The 13,645-nt window shown below is 43.6% G+C and overlaps 1 protein-coding gene across 2 annotated transcripts in view; it reads right to left on the bottom strand.

Moving 5' to 3' along the window:
- The window catches only part of LOC122554303 (uncharacterized), an 82,518-nt gene that overhangs the window by 14,162 nt on the left and 54,711 nt on the right, over nt 1–13,645 (bottom strand). For both annotated transcript variants that reach the window (XM_043699120.2, XM_087975976.1), the window contains exon 7: nt 7,331–7,396. In XM_043699120.2, coding sequence (XP_043555055.2) covers nt 7,331–7,396 — 66 coding nt within the window. The remainder of the gene's footprint in view (nt 1–7,330; nt 7,397–13,645) is intronic.

Raw genomic sequence — 13,645 nt, 5'->3', positions numbered from 1 at the left:
GACAGCTCAAATCCTCCTTCCTTTTAAGTCTTTTCTGAACTCTTTCAAGTTTCACAACATCTTGTCTATAGCAGGAAAAGCAGAATTGAATGTAATATTCCAAAAGTGGCCTAACCAATGTCCTGTACAGCAGCAAAATGACATCCCAACTCCTGTACTCAAATGCATTGACCAATAAGGGCAAGTGTCAAACACATTCTTCACTCACCTGTCTACCTGTGACTCCACCCCAAGGTCTCTTTGTTTGGGAACATTCCCTAGGACCCTATCATTAAGTGTATGTCTTGCCCTGATTTACCTTATCAAAATGAAATATCTCACATTTATCTAAATTAAACTCCATCTACCCATTAACCCATCTGATCAAGATTCCATTGCACTCCAAGATAATCTTCACTGTCCACTACACTAACGGTTTTTGTGTTTTCTGCAAACTTACTAACCATTCCTCCTAAATTCAAATCCAAATCATTTATATAAATGACAAAAAGCAATGAATCCTCCATCATTCCTTGCGGCACACCACTGGTCACAGGCCTCCAGTCCGCAAAACAACCTCTACCATCACCCTCTATCTCCACCTTCAAAGTTAAGTGTCACACAATACCAGGTTATAGTCCAACAGATCTACTTGGAAGTACTAGCTTTCGGAGCGCTGCTCCTTTATCAGGTAACTAGTGGGGCAGGATCATAAGACACATAATTTATAGCAAAAGATCATAGTGTCATGCAACTGATATTGATCAAACCTAGATTGCTGTTAAGTCGTTCATCTTTTAGACTGGGTTGCAGGTATTGATTCATTAATATGTAAATCCCAGAACTACTTTCAATTCAGATTCCTGAGACAACTTCAGGTTTTATAATGCATTAAAGATGTAAGGTTAGTGTCTTTCTTTATTCCAATCTTGAGTCAGACTGAAACTATTTCCAAAGTAGGAATTTATAAAATGTCACATGGATTGACTGCCTGCAGATTGTGCACTTTTTGAACAAAATAGAATGTATCTGCACATACAAATTCACACCATAGACTTTTATGTGTGTATATGTGCATGTGAGGGAGGGAGAAAGTGTGTACGTGCGTGGGAGGAAGTGTGAGTGTGCGAGTGCTTGGTACGATGTGTGAGTGAGTATGACAGAGAATAAGCCTGAGAGAGGGTGTGCACATGGATGTATGTGTGCGCTTGTCTGAAAGAGGGTCTGTGTGAGTGTGAGAGTATGTAAGATTGTGTGCGTATGTGTGAGTGTGTGTGTGTGTGTGCGTGTAGTGCAGTGGGGTCTGACATGAACCCAAGGTCCCGGTCAAGGCGGCTCTCATGGTTACCGAACTTGGCTATCAGCCTCTGCTCGGCCACTCTGCGTTGTTGCGTATCCTGAAGTCGCCTTGGAGGACAATCACCTGAAGATCTGAGGCTGAATGTCCCTGACCGTTGAAGTGTTGCCCCATTGGGGGGGATCATCTCTGCCCGGTGATTGTCGTGCAGTGTCCATTCAGCCATTGTTGTAGCGTCTGCTTGGTCACACCAATGTACCATGCCTCAGGGCATCCTTGCCTGCAGCGTATGAGATAGACAACATTGGCCAAGTCACATGAGTACCTGCTGTGCACACGATGGGTGGTGTCCCCACATATCGACACTCTCACACGTCTTGCAACGGTTGCCAAGACAGGATTGTACGGTATGGTGGTCAATGTCGTCCTGAAGGCTGGGCAGTTTTTTTGTGAACAATGGTCTGTTTAAAGTTCAGTGCTTGTTTAAAGGCAAGAAGTGGAGGCATAGGGAAGGTCTTGGCGAGGTGCTCATCCTCATCGATCATGTGTTGCAGGCTACAAAGAACATGGCGTGGTTTCTCCGCTCCCGGGAAGTACCAGACAATGAAGGGTATCATATCAGTCACATTCTACCTTTAAGATAATTTTATATCCAAATGGCTAGCTCTCCCTGTATACCATGTGATCTAACCTTGCTCACCAGTCTACCATGTGGAATCTTGTCAAACGCATTGTTCAGGTCCATATAGACAAAGTCCACTGTTCAGCTTCATCAATCTTCTTTGTCACTTTTTCAAAAAAACTCAATGGAATTAGTGAGACACTATTTCCCAAGCACAAAGCCATGTTGACTATCCCTAATCAGTCATTGCCTTTCCAAGTACATGTAAATCCTATCCCTCAGAATCCCTTCAACAACTTTGCCCCACCACTGATGTCAGGTTCACCAGTCTATTAGTTCACCTGGCTTTTCCCTACCAACTTCCTTACATACCAGCACCATATTAGTCTTCCAGCACTTCACCTGTTGCTATCAATGATAGAACTATCTCAAGAAGGGGCCCAACAATCACTTCCCCAGCTTCTCAAAGTTCTGGGATACACCTGATCCAGTCCTGGGGATGTATCCATTTTTACGCATTTCAAGACATCCAGCACTGCCTCGTCTGTATTTCCCCAAGTTCTCTAGTTTCCATGTCCTTCCCTTCAGTAAACACTGATGTGAAATATTTGTTTAGTATCTTGCCCATCTTCTGCGGTTCCAAACAAGGCCTTGTTGATCTTTAAGTGACCCTATTATCTCCCTAGTTACTCTTTTGCCCTTAATGTATTTGTAGAATTTCTTTGGGTTCTTTTTAATCCTGTTTGCCAAAGCTATTTCATGTCTCCTTTTTTGCCCTCCTGATTTCTCTCATGAGTATACTTTAAATGTCCTTGCACTCGTCAAGGGATTCAGTTGACCCTAGCTGTCTATATCTGTCATATGCCGCCTTTTTTCTTGGCCAGAGCCTCAATTTCTCTAATCATCCAGCATTCCCAGCACCTACCAGCTGTGCCCTTCACACTAATAGGAACATACAGACTATCAACTCTCCTTAGCTCATTTTTGAAGACCTCCCACTTTCCAACCGTACCTTTACCTGCACATAGCCTCTGCCAATCAAGTTTTGGAAGTTCTTGCTTAAAACAGTCATAATTGGCCTTATTCCAGTTTAGAATTTTAACTTTTACAAGAGATGTATCCTTTTTCATAACAATTTTAAAATGAATAAATTATGCTCACTGGGCCCACAGTGCTCCCCCACTGACACCTCAGTCACTTGCCCTACCTTGTTTCCCAAGAGAATGACAGGTTTTGCTTCTTCTCTAGTACACAAATTCACATACTGAGTAAGAAAATTCTCTTGTACACACTTAGAAAATTACTCGCCATCCAAGCCCTCAACACTATGGCAGTCCGAGTCTATGTTTGGAAAGCTAAAATCCACTACATTACTTCCATGAGTTTGCACAATTGTGTTGGACAGGCTGAATGTGCACAGGGTCTTTTATTATTAAAGTTGTTATCGGGTTTATATGCCAAACAGGCAGCACACTTGCGCAAAATGGCCACATTGCACTTGTTCATTCATTATAAGCTTTGATGTGGAGGTGTCGGTGTTGGACTGGGGTAGACAAGGTCAGAAGTCACACGACACCAGGTTAAAGTCCCAACAGGTTTGTTTGAAACCACACAAGCATTCGTGTTGTCACCTGACGAAGGAGCCGTGCTCCGAAAGCTTGTGATCTCAAATAAACCTATCGGATTATAACCTGGTGTCATGTGACTTCTGATAATATAAGCTTCCAACAGATGTAACTTCTGTCATGATGGCTTCAGCCAAACCAAAAGAAAATTGTGATTCTCCAACTTAATTTCTGATTCTGCCAGACATTTACCCCTAACACAGTTAAAATCAATGGTCTTATGTATCCTGTTTTATATTTAAAAATACCTTTAACTCATTCAACCTACCCTTACTGGATGGAACGGTGGCACAGTGGTTAGCACTGCTGCCTCACAGCGCCAGAGACCCAGGTTCAATTCCTGCCTCAGGCAACTGTGTGGAGTTTGTACATTTTCCCCGTGTTTGCGTGGGTTTTCTCTGGGTGCTCCGGTTTCCTCCTACAGTCCAAAAGTGTGCAGGTTAGGTAAATTGCCCATTGTGTTAGGTGAAGGGGTAAATGTAAGATTATGGGTCTGGGTGGGTTGCTCTTCGGAGGGTCGGTGTGGACTTGTTGAGCTGAAGGGCCTGTTTCCACACTAAGTAATCTAATGCTGTTAAAGGCTATGGTAGCATGAATGACCTGATTTACTAAAACTCTCCAGGTTAATGGCCATATTTGTAATCATAGGAACATTGCAACAGAGTAGGCCATTTAGCCCATCCAACCTGTTCTGCTATTCAATGAAATCTTAGCTGAACTGCAAACTCATTCCACATACTCACTTTTGCCCCATATCCCCTTAATAGCTATGGTGAGCAATTATCCAATGACCTGTCATTTTATAAGACTTTGTTTACCATATTCTTAATTATAGATTTCAATAATATTCTAGGGCAGCTCAAAGTTTGTGAGAAGATTTGTAGCTCGGGTGCTCGTTGCTGTGGTTCTGTTTGCCGAGCTGGAAGTTTTTGTTGCAAACGTTTCGTCCCCTGTCTAGGTGACATCCTCAGTGCTTGGGAGCCTCCTGTGAAGCGCTTCTGTGGTGTTTCCTCCGGCATTTATAGTGGCCTGTCCCTGCCGCTTCCGGTTGTCAGTTTCAGCTGTCCGCTGTAGTGGCCGGTATATTGGGTCCAGGTCTATGTGTTTGTTGATGGAGTTTGTGGATGAGTGCCAAGCTTCTAGGAATTCCCTGGCTGTTCTTTGTTTCGCTTGCCCTATAATGGTAGTGTTGTCCCAGTCAAATTCATGTTGCTTGTCGTCTGCGTGTGTTGCTACTAAGGATAGCTGGTCGTGTCGTTTCGTGGCTAGTTGATGTTCGTTTATGCTGATCGTTAGCTGTCTTCCTGTTTGTCCTATATAGTGTTTTATGCAGTCCTTGCATGGGATTTTGTACACTACGTTAGTTTTGCTCATGCTGGGTATCGGGTCCTTCGTTTTGGTGAGTTGTTGTCTGAGAGTGGCTGTTGGTTTGTGTGCTGTTATAAGTCCTAGTGGTCGCAGTAGTCTGTAAACCAACAGCCACTCTCAGACAACAAGCCACACATGCAGACGACAAGCAACATGAATTTGACTGGGACAACACTACCATTATAGGGCAAGCGAAACGAAGAACAGCCAGGGAATTCCTAGAAGCATGGCACTCATCCACAATCTCCATCAACAAACACATCGACCTGGACCCAATATACCGGCCACTACAGCGGACAGCTGAAACTGACAACCGGAAGCGGCAGGGACAGGCCACTATAAGTGCCGGAGGAAACACCACAGAAGCGCTTCACAGGAGGCTCCTAAGCACTGAGGATGTCACCTAGACAGGGGACGAAACGTTTGCAACAAAAACTTCCAGCTCAGCGAACAGAACCACAGCATTCTAGGGCAGCCTTGTGAAACAGTGGCAGTGTGCTTGTCTCTGAACCAGAAGCTCTGTATTCATGTCTCATTCCAGGACGAGATGAGCAAGGAAAGCGATCAAACAGGTTAAGCATAAAATCATAAATTCTTCCAATATAAAATGTGGGAGAGCTTCCTGGTCAGCTGTGTCATGTAAAGAAGTTAGCGCCTCACTCATAATTATCCATTGCTCCAGGCTGTAACATACACATAAATGTCTTACTGCAGTTATACAGGGCCTTGGTGAGAGAAGAGAACAAAGAAAATTTACAGCCCAGGAACAAGCCCTTCGACCCTCCAAGCCCGAGCCGATCCAAATCCACTGTCTAACCTATCGCCCATTTCCTAAGCATCTATGGTGTAGCACGGTGCTGCTGCCTCACAGCACCAGGATCCCAGGTTCAATTCCAGCCTTGGGCGAATGTCTGTGTGGAGTTTGTACATTCTCCCCGTGTCTGTGTGGGTTTCCTCTGGGTGCTCCGGTTTCCTCCCACAGTCAAAAGATGTGCAGGTCAGGTGAATTGGCCATGCTAAATTGCCCAGAGTGTTAGGTGCATTAGTCAGAGGGAAATGGGGCTGGGTGGGTTCCTCTTTGGAGGGTTGGTGTGGGCTTGCTGGGCCGAAGGGCCTGCTTCCACACTGTAGGGAATCTAATCTATATCCCTCTGCTCCCCACCCACTCATACATCTGTCCAGACGCACCCTAAATCAATCTACCATGCCTGCCTCTACTAATTCTGCTGGCAATGCATTCCAGCCACCTACCACCGTCTGTGTAAAGTACTTGCTGTGTTTATGCCCCTTAAACTTTTCACCTCTCACCTTGAACGTGTGACCTCTCGTTATTGAATCCTGGGAAAAAGCTTATCTCTACTTACCCTGCCTATGCCCTTCATGGTATATTGTGTGTTGTGTACAGTCTTTTCCCTATCTAATTGGGAATACATTTGCCAGAGAGGGAGTGCAGTGAATGTTCATTAGGCTGATACCACAGATGGCAGCTCTGTCATATGAGGAGAGATTGGTTTGACTGGGCCTGTATTCACTAGAGATTAAGAATAAAAGGGGATCTGAAGGAAATATATAAAATTCCAACAGGGTTAGATACAGGGAGGATATTCCTCTTTATTGTGGAGCCTAGAATCAGGGGTCAGACTCTCTCAGATATGGAGTAGAACATTTCAGGACTGAGATAAGGTAACATTTCTACACTCAGAGTGATCAACCTGTAGAATTCACCACCACAGGATGCCAGGTGACTAAGTACAATCAGGAAAGAGATTGATAATTTTTTTAGATGCGAGATACAAAGAGAGGTAGAGAGTAAGTGAGAATATGGCATTGAGACAGAGGATCAGCCATGATCATATTGAATGGAGAAGCGGGTTCGAAGGGCCGAATGGACTACTTCTGCTCCTAGCTTCTGCGTTTTTATGCCAAGCACCTCTGAGTCCTTGGGACGGTTCACTAGCTCAGTTGACTAGACAGCCAGCATGGATCAGATTGGTACCCACAGGATAGTGTTCAATACACATTCCAGTTGGGATGCATTTGATAGCTTGGTCATCTATAGTGGAGATCTTGATATTTTATGTCAGACCTGCCTAAGAGCAGAAAGCTGAAGAATATATGTCTTACAAACAGATTGGATTCTAAATTATCTACAAACTCACAGCTTGATAATAATCTCAAACTAGTTTATTGGCAAATAGATTAGTAAAATGTGATTAGATTTGAAATCTCATGTACTATTTTAATGATTATTGGTAATAATTTTTCCAAAAAACATCTTGAACCCTAACCTTATCTCCTTACTACATCACGGTTTATGTTGCCTATACTGTGTGTGCCAGGGCTGCGTCACCCATTCTGGATGAATCTGATAATCATAGCTATGTGGTTTGGGCGCCATCTCCCATGTACAAGCACTTTTGGCAAGACGGAAATAAGGACCTTGTATTTGTTCATATCCCAGATCACTAGGAAGTGATCTCAGTAGACGTTCCATTGCTGTGGACTCTGCAAATGAAGAAAAGGAGTTTAGGTAAAATTGCATGAAACAGGGTTCATCCACTACACTTGCTCCAAGATTTGTTCAGTAAAATACATTCTTTCATCTAAAGTCCAAAGCCATATCACTTTAAAATATATTAACCTTTGAATCTATTTGTATAATTACTGCACCGTTTTGAATAAGTTGGTCCCAGTATCGAGTAAACCCATGATATTATATATATATTCTTATTCAAGCCAACACAGTATTATAGAGGGATCACCTTTTAGATTCAAAAAGCGGAACTACAACACATTTTGACCGGATTTATTTTCTTTATTTGTTCATGGGATGTGGATGTCACTGGCTAGACCTGCATTTCTTAATCACCCCTAATTGCCCTGAGAGCTCTTAAAAGTTAATCAGATTGCTGCAGGTCTGGAGTCCCATGTAGGCCAGACGGGTAAAGATGGCAAATCTCCTTCCCTAAAGAGCATTAGTGGAGCAGATGGATTTTATAATTGACAATGTTTACATGCATGCTATTAGCCCAAGCTCTTCTTTTTAATTACAGATTTTTATTAAATTCCAATTCCACTGGCAGCTAAGGTGGATTTCGAAACCATGCACCCAGAACATTAGCCTGCAATTCTGCATTGTTTATCTAATGACATGAACACCACACCATTCCTTACTATGCCTCCCTTATTAGGAACTATAAAATATTTTGCATGGTAATGCAAATAGGGTGATAGCCAAACTGCATATTTTATAATCTGCATAATTTTCTTTTAAAATGTAAAAGAATATGAATTATAATGAGCAAGAGCTCATATTTATACAGTATTACAGATCATATTTATATAATGTTATTGAATGCCCTTAATATAGCAAAGTGTCCAAGACATTTCATAGAATCCCTACAGTGTGCAAACAGGTCCTTTGGCCCAACAAGTGTGGCTTGAATAAGAATGTATATAATATCATGGGTTTACTCAGTACTGGGACCTACTTATTCAAAATGATGCAGTAATTATACAAGTAGACCTTCCGAAGAGTATCCCACCCAGACCCAATCCCCTACCCTATGTCTCTACATTTACTCCTGACCAATGCACATAACCTACACATCCCTGAACACTATAGGTAATTTAGCATAGCCAATTCACCCAACCTGCACATCTTTGGATTGTGGGAAAAAACTGGAGCATGCAGGGGAAATCCATGCAAGACACTGGGAGGATGTGCAAACTCCACACAGTCGCCCGAGGCAGGAATCAAACCCGGGTCCCTGATGCTGTGAGGCAGCAGTGCTAACCCCAGAAGAACTTCACAAAAGAACTATCAGACAAAATTTGATACCGAGACACACACACACACACATACATACATATCTGAACAGGTAACCAAAGATTGGTCAAGGAAGTAAATTTTAAAAAGCATCTCAAAGGAAGAAAGGAAGGTTTAAGAGTGGATAAGTTGAGAGCGACAGTTGCACAACTTTGGAACAAGCCGCTGAAGTCATGGCTGCCTACAGATAGAGCAATAATATCAGATCTCTCCAAGAAGCCAATATGAGAGGGGTGCAGAAATCTCAGAGTTGGAGAGCTATAGAAAGTTAGAGGGAGGGAAGGGGAAAGGTTGCAAAGGGATTTGGAAGCATGGATGATAATTTATAATTAAGGAGTTGTCAGACTTGAAGCTAGTGTGAATGGCATTTGGTATGAGTTAGAATATGGCAGCAGAACCTTTAATAAATTTATGATTCTGCAGAGTGCGAGGTGGGAGCTGGTCTGATGAGCTTCCAATATAGCCCCGTCTAAAAGAAATATAGGCACTGATGAGGTTTGCAGCAATAGATGAACCGAGGTAGGGCAGAAATGGATGATATGACGCAGTAGCAGAAATGAATCCTGTCACTGATCCTTGTGGTTACCCACTGGTTGTGTTTATCTTGATGGTTCTCTTTTGGTTAACCAATCTTCTATCCATGTCCCTATCCTGCATTATGGCCTTTTATATGACAGCTTGTCAAATTGCATTTTGAATACATGCTACATCTACACTCCTCTTTATTTACCTCATTAGTTACATCCTCAAAAATCTCAAATACATTTGTCAATCAGAATTTCCCTTTCATAAGACCATATTGGCTCTGCCTCATTGTATTTTTGGAGTATGCTGTTAACATTTACCTAATAGATTCCAGTATTTTCCCAACAATTGGCAGGATGACTGATCTGCAGGTTTTCCTCACTCTATTTTCTTGAACAGCAGTATTTCATTGGTTACCTTGTAAAGCAGTGAATCTGTTCTAGGCTCGAGAGAATTTTGGAAGATGAAAACAAATGCATCGACTATCTCTGTGGACAGCTTTTTTAGAATCCTAGTGTGTAGAGCATTAGGTCTGGGTGATTTGTTGTCTTTTATTTTCATTAGTTTAATACAGTTGCTTTCAACTAGTGTGTCAGTGATGGTTCAGTTGGCAGCATTCTTGTCTCTGAGTTAGAAAGTGTCACTCTATTACTTGAACATGTTGAAGAATATGTTGTGGATGGCACGGTGGCTCAGTAGTTAGCACAGCACCAGGGACCCGGGTTCAATCCCACTCTCAGGCAAACGTCTATGTGGAGTTTGCACATTCTCCCCGTGTGTGTGTGGGTTTCCTCCAGGTGCTCTGGTTTCATCCCACAGTCCAAAGATGTGCAGGTTGGGTGGATTGGCCATGTTAAATGGCCATAGTGTTCAGGTGTATTCGTCATGGGAAATGTAGGGTAGGGGAATGTGTCTGGGTGGGATACTCTTTAGAGGGTCGGTGTAGACTTGTTGGACCGAAGAGTCTGTTTCCACACTGTAGGGATTCTATGTATTTTATGATAACTGAGGAATAGAATCAGAGGTCTACAGCACAGGCATTTTGAGTCAAAAACAACCACCTAACTATTCTAATCCAATTTTCCAATATTTGGCCATAGCCTTGTACATCTTGGCATTGCAAGTCTACATCTAAATACTTCTTAAATGTTACGAAGATTGCTGCCTCTACCAGCCTTATAGATACTGAGTTCCAAATTCCCACCACACTATGAGTGAAAAAATAATTCCTCTCATCCACTCTAAAGCTCCTACCTCTTCTCTTAAATCTATGCCTCCAGTCACTGATCCCTCCTCCAAGAATAAAGTTTCTTCCTGTCTACCTTGTCTATGTCCTTCATAATTTTATACATCTCCATCACTGAAGTCAGACTCTCAGATTTATAGTTCCCTGGCTTCTCCTTACAACCTTTCTTAAGCAAAGATACAACATTAGCCACCCTCCAGTCATTAGGTACCTCACACATAGGTATAGATGATGCAAATATTTCTGCAAGGGGTCTTATAATATTGTCTTATTTCCTATAACTGTCTGGGATACATTAGATCAAAACCCAGAGATTTATCCACCTTTATATTCTCGAAGACCTCCCAAACTCTCCTGTAATGTGACTGTTTTTAAAACATCAAAGTTTATTTCTCTGCATTGTCTAGACTCCATTTCTTTCTCCACAGTAAAAACTGGCATGAAATATTCATTAAGGATCTCTCCCATTTCCTGGGGTTCAACACAAAGACAACCTCCCAGACCTTTAAAAGAGCCTACCCTCTCTCTGGTTACCCTCTTGATCTTAATGGATTTGTAGAATCTCTTTGGATTATCCTTAACCTTATCTGCCAAAGCTATCGCATATCCCCTCTTTGCCTTCTTGATTTCTCTCTTAAGAATCCCTTTTGATGGAGGTGATTATAAAAGATAGAATTGATGGACATTTAGAGAGACAAACATTGATTAGGGATAGTCAGCATGGTTTTGTGCGAGGAAAATCATGTTTCACAAACTTGATGGAGTTTTTTGAGGAAGTCACCAAAAAAGATTGATGATGGTAGAGCAGTAGATGTTGTTTCAGTAAAGCCTTTGAAAGAGTTTTGCATGGTAGACTAATTAGGAAAGTTAGGTCACATGGGATTCATGGTGAGCTTGCCAATTAGATACACACAGAGAAACCTCCATTATCTGAATATCAATTATTCGAATATTGGATTATCCAAAGGGGATCTCGAGGTCCCAATAGAAACATTACATCAAAGAGGTATTTCCAACACTGTTCGCATTCTTTTGTTTACAATGATTAAAACAAATTCTGCTTACTGAAATGCTGCCAAGAACAGTCCTGGACATCGATGGGCTTCCAGGCACCATCTCCAAATGACTGACTGCTCACCCTCTCTCTCTGCCCTATACTTTCCCTGGAGTTTTACACAGGGCTTAAACCCCCCCCCACCCCCCTTTCCCCAGATAATCTCTCCAACATTGTCCTGTACAGGGCAAAGGTGGAACCTGTCAAAAATGTTGCAGTGAAAAGGTAGGAGTGTGTGTGTGTACACACGCACACACTCTATTTGGAGACGCATCCCCCAAAGGCGGCAGCAGCAGCAGTCTTACTGTTGGTGTCTAGTCCGGCTGCCCCGGAGTGGAGGGGGGGGGGAGCGGAATGTGGGTGGGGGCGGATGGGGGATTGGCAAGGCAGATGGGGGTGGGGTTGGACAGGGTTGGGAGGGGTGGACGGGTGAGGTGGTGCGTATGGGGCTGGTGGACAGAGGCCGATGGGGGAGGCAACACGGGTGGGGTAGGGTCGGACAGAGGGTGGAGTGGATAGGGTGGGGGGGTTCCATGGGGGGGGGCAGGGGTGCACATGGGCAGGGGCTTGCACACGGTGTGCTGCTGTCTAATCTCCTGAAAAGGGAGTGGATTTACCAAGTGCTCGCTGTGTTAATCCCATTGAACTGATGGGGTGGGAGCGGGAGCAGAGTGGTGAGGTGGGAGGCTTCAGCAATGCTGCAGGTCCCTTACAAGTGTGTGCGTCTGCTCAGAAACAAACCCTGAGACAGAGAGAGGGAGCAAGGCAGGCAGAGCAAGGAGAAAGGAAACTTCAGAAAACTCCAAGCCCCAGAGGAGAGACATTGAATCAATTAACCGAATAATCAATTATCCGAACGAAATAGTGCCCACCTACCTCGTTCAGATAATCGAGGTTCATCTGTAATTGGCTTAACAGCAGGAGACAGAACAGAAAATAATGGTGGAGGGTTGCTTTTTGGACTGGAGGCCTGTCAGTTCTGGGTCCTCTTTTGTTTATCATTTATATAAATGATTTAGATGAGGCAAATTTGCGAATGACACCAAAATTGGTGACATTGTAGACAATGAAGAAGGTTTTCTAAGATTACAAAGGGATCTCGATCAAATGGGTCAATGGGCTGAAGAATTGCAGTTGGAGCTCAATCTGGATAAATGCAAGCTATTGCATTTTGATACAAACAAGGGTAGGACTTAGACAATTAATGGTAGGACTTTGGGTAGTGTTGTAAAATAGAGGGACCTACGGGTGCAAGTACATAATTCTTTGAAGTTTGCATCATTTATAGTCAGGGTGATTAAAAAGGCATTGGGTACACTTAGAGAAAGTGAGGACTGCAGATGCTGGAGATCAGAATCTAGAGTGTGGTGCTGGAAAAGCAGAGCAGGTCAGGCAGCATCCGAGAAGCAGGAGAATCGATGTTTCAGGCAAAAGCCCTTCAACAGGAATTGGGCTTGTGGGTCGGGGTTGAGAGATAAATGGGAGGGGGTGGGGTTTGGGGGAAGGTAGCTGAGAAAGCGATAGGTGGCCAAAAGTGGGGGAGAAGGTGATAGGTTAGGGGGGAGTGATGAACAGGTTTGGAAAAGTGCCAAGTTGGAGGCTTGAGACTGGGATAATGTGGGGGGGAGGGGAAATAAGGAAGCTGTTGAAATCCACATTTATCCCTTGTGGTTGCAGGGTTCCAAGGCGGAATATGAGGCGTTCATCCTCCAGATATTGGGTGGTAACTGTTTGGTGTTGGAGGAGGTCCAGGACCTGCACGTCCTTGACAGAGTGGGAGGGGAAGTTGAAGTGTTCAACCATGGGGCGGTGGGGTTGGTGGGTGTCCCAGAGATGTTCTCTGAAACGATCCGCAAGAAGGTGTCCTGTCTCCCAAATGTAGAGGAGACCACACTGGGTGCAACGGCTGCAGTAGATGACATTGTAGAGGTACAGGTAAATTTCTGACGGATGTGGAAGGATCCCTTGGAGCGTGAGGGGAGGTGTTGGTGCAGGTTTTGCACTTCCTGCGGTGGCAGGGGAAGGTGCCAGGAGTGGGGTGTGGGCTAGTGGGGGGTGCACACCTGACAAGGGAATCGCAGAGGGAATAGTCTTTTTGAA

Source organism: Chiloscyllium plagiosum, unplaced genomic scaffold, assembly GCF_037043375.1.
Source record: "Chiloscyllium plagiosum isolate Xiang-an unplaced genomic scaffold, Cpla_swu_hap1 HiC_scaffold_1, whole genome shotgun sequence".
Lineage (NCBI taxonomy): Eukaryota > Metazoa > Chordata > Chondrichthyes > Orectolobiformes > Hemiscylliidae > Chiloscyllium > Chiloscyllium plagiosum.
Note: the sequence above shows the minus strand (reverse complement) of the source record. Positions and strands in the feature narration are given on the sequence as shown.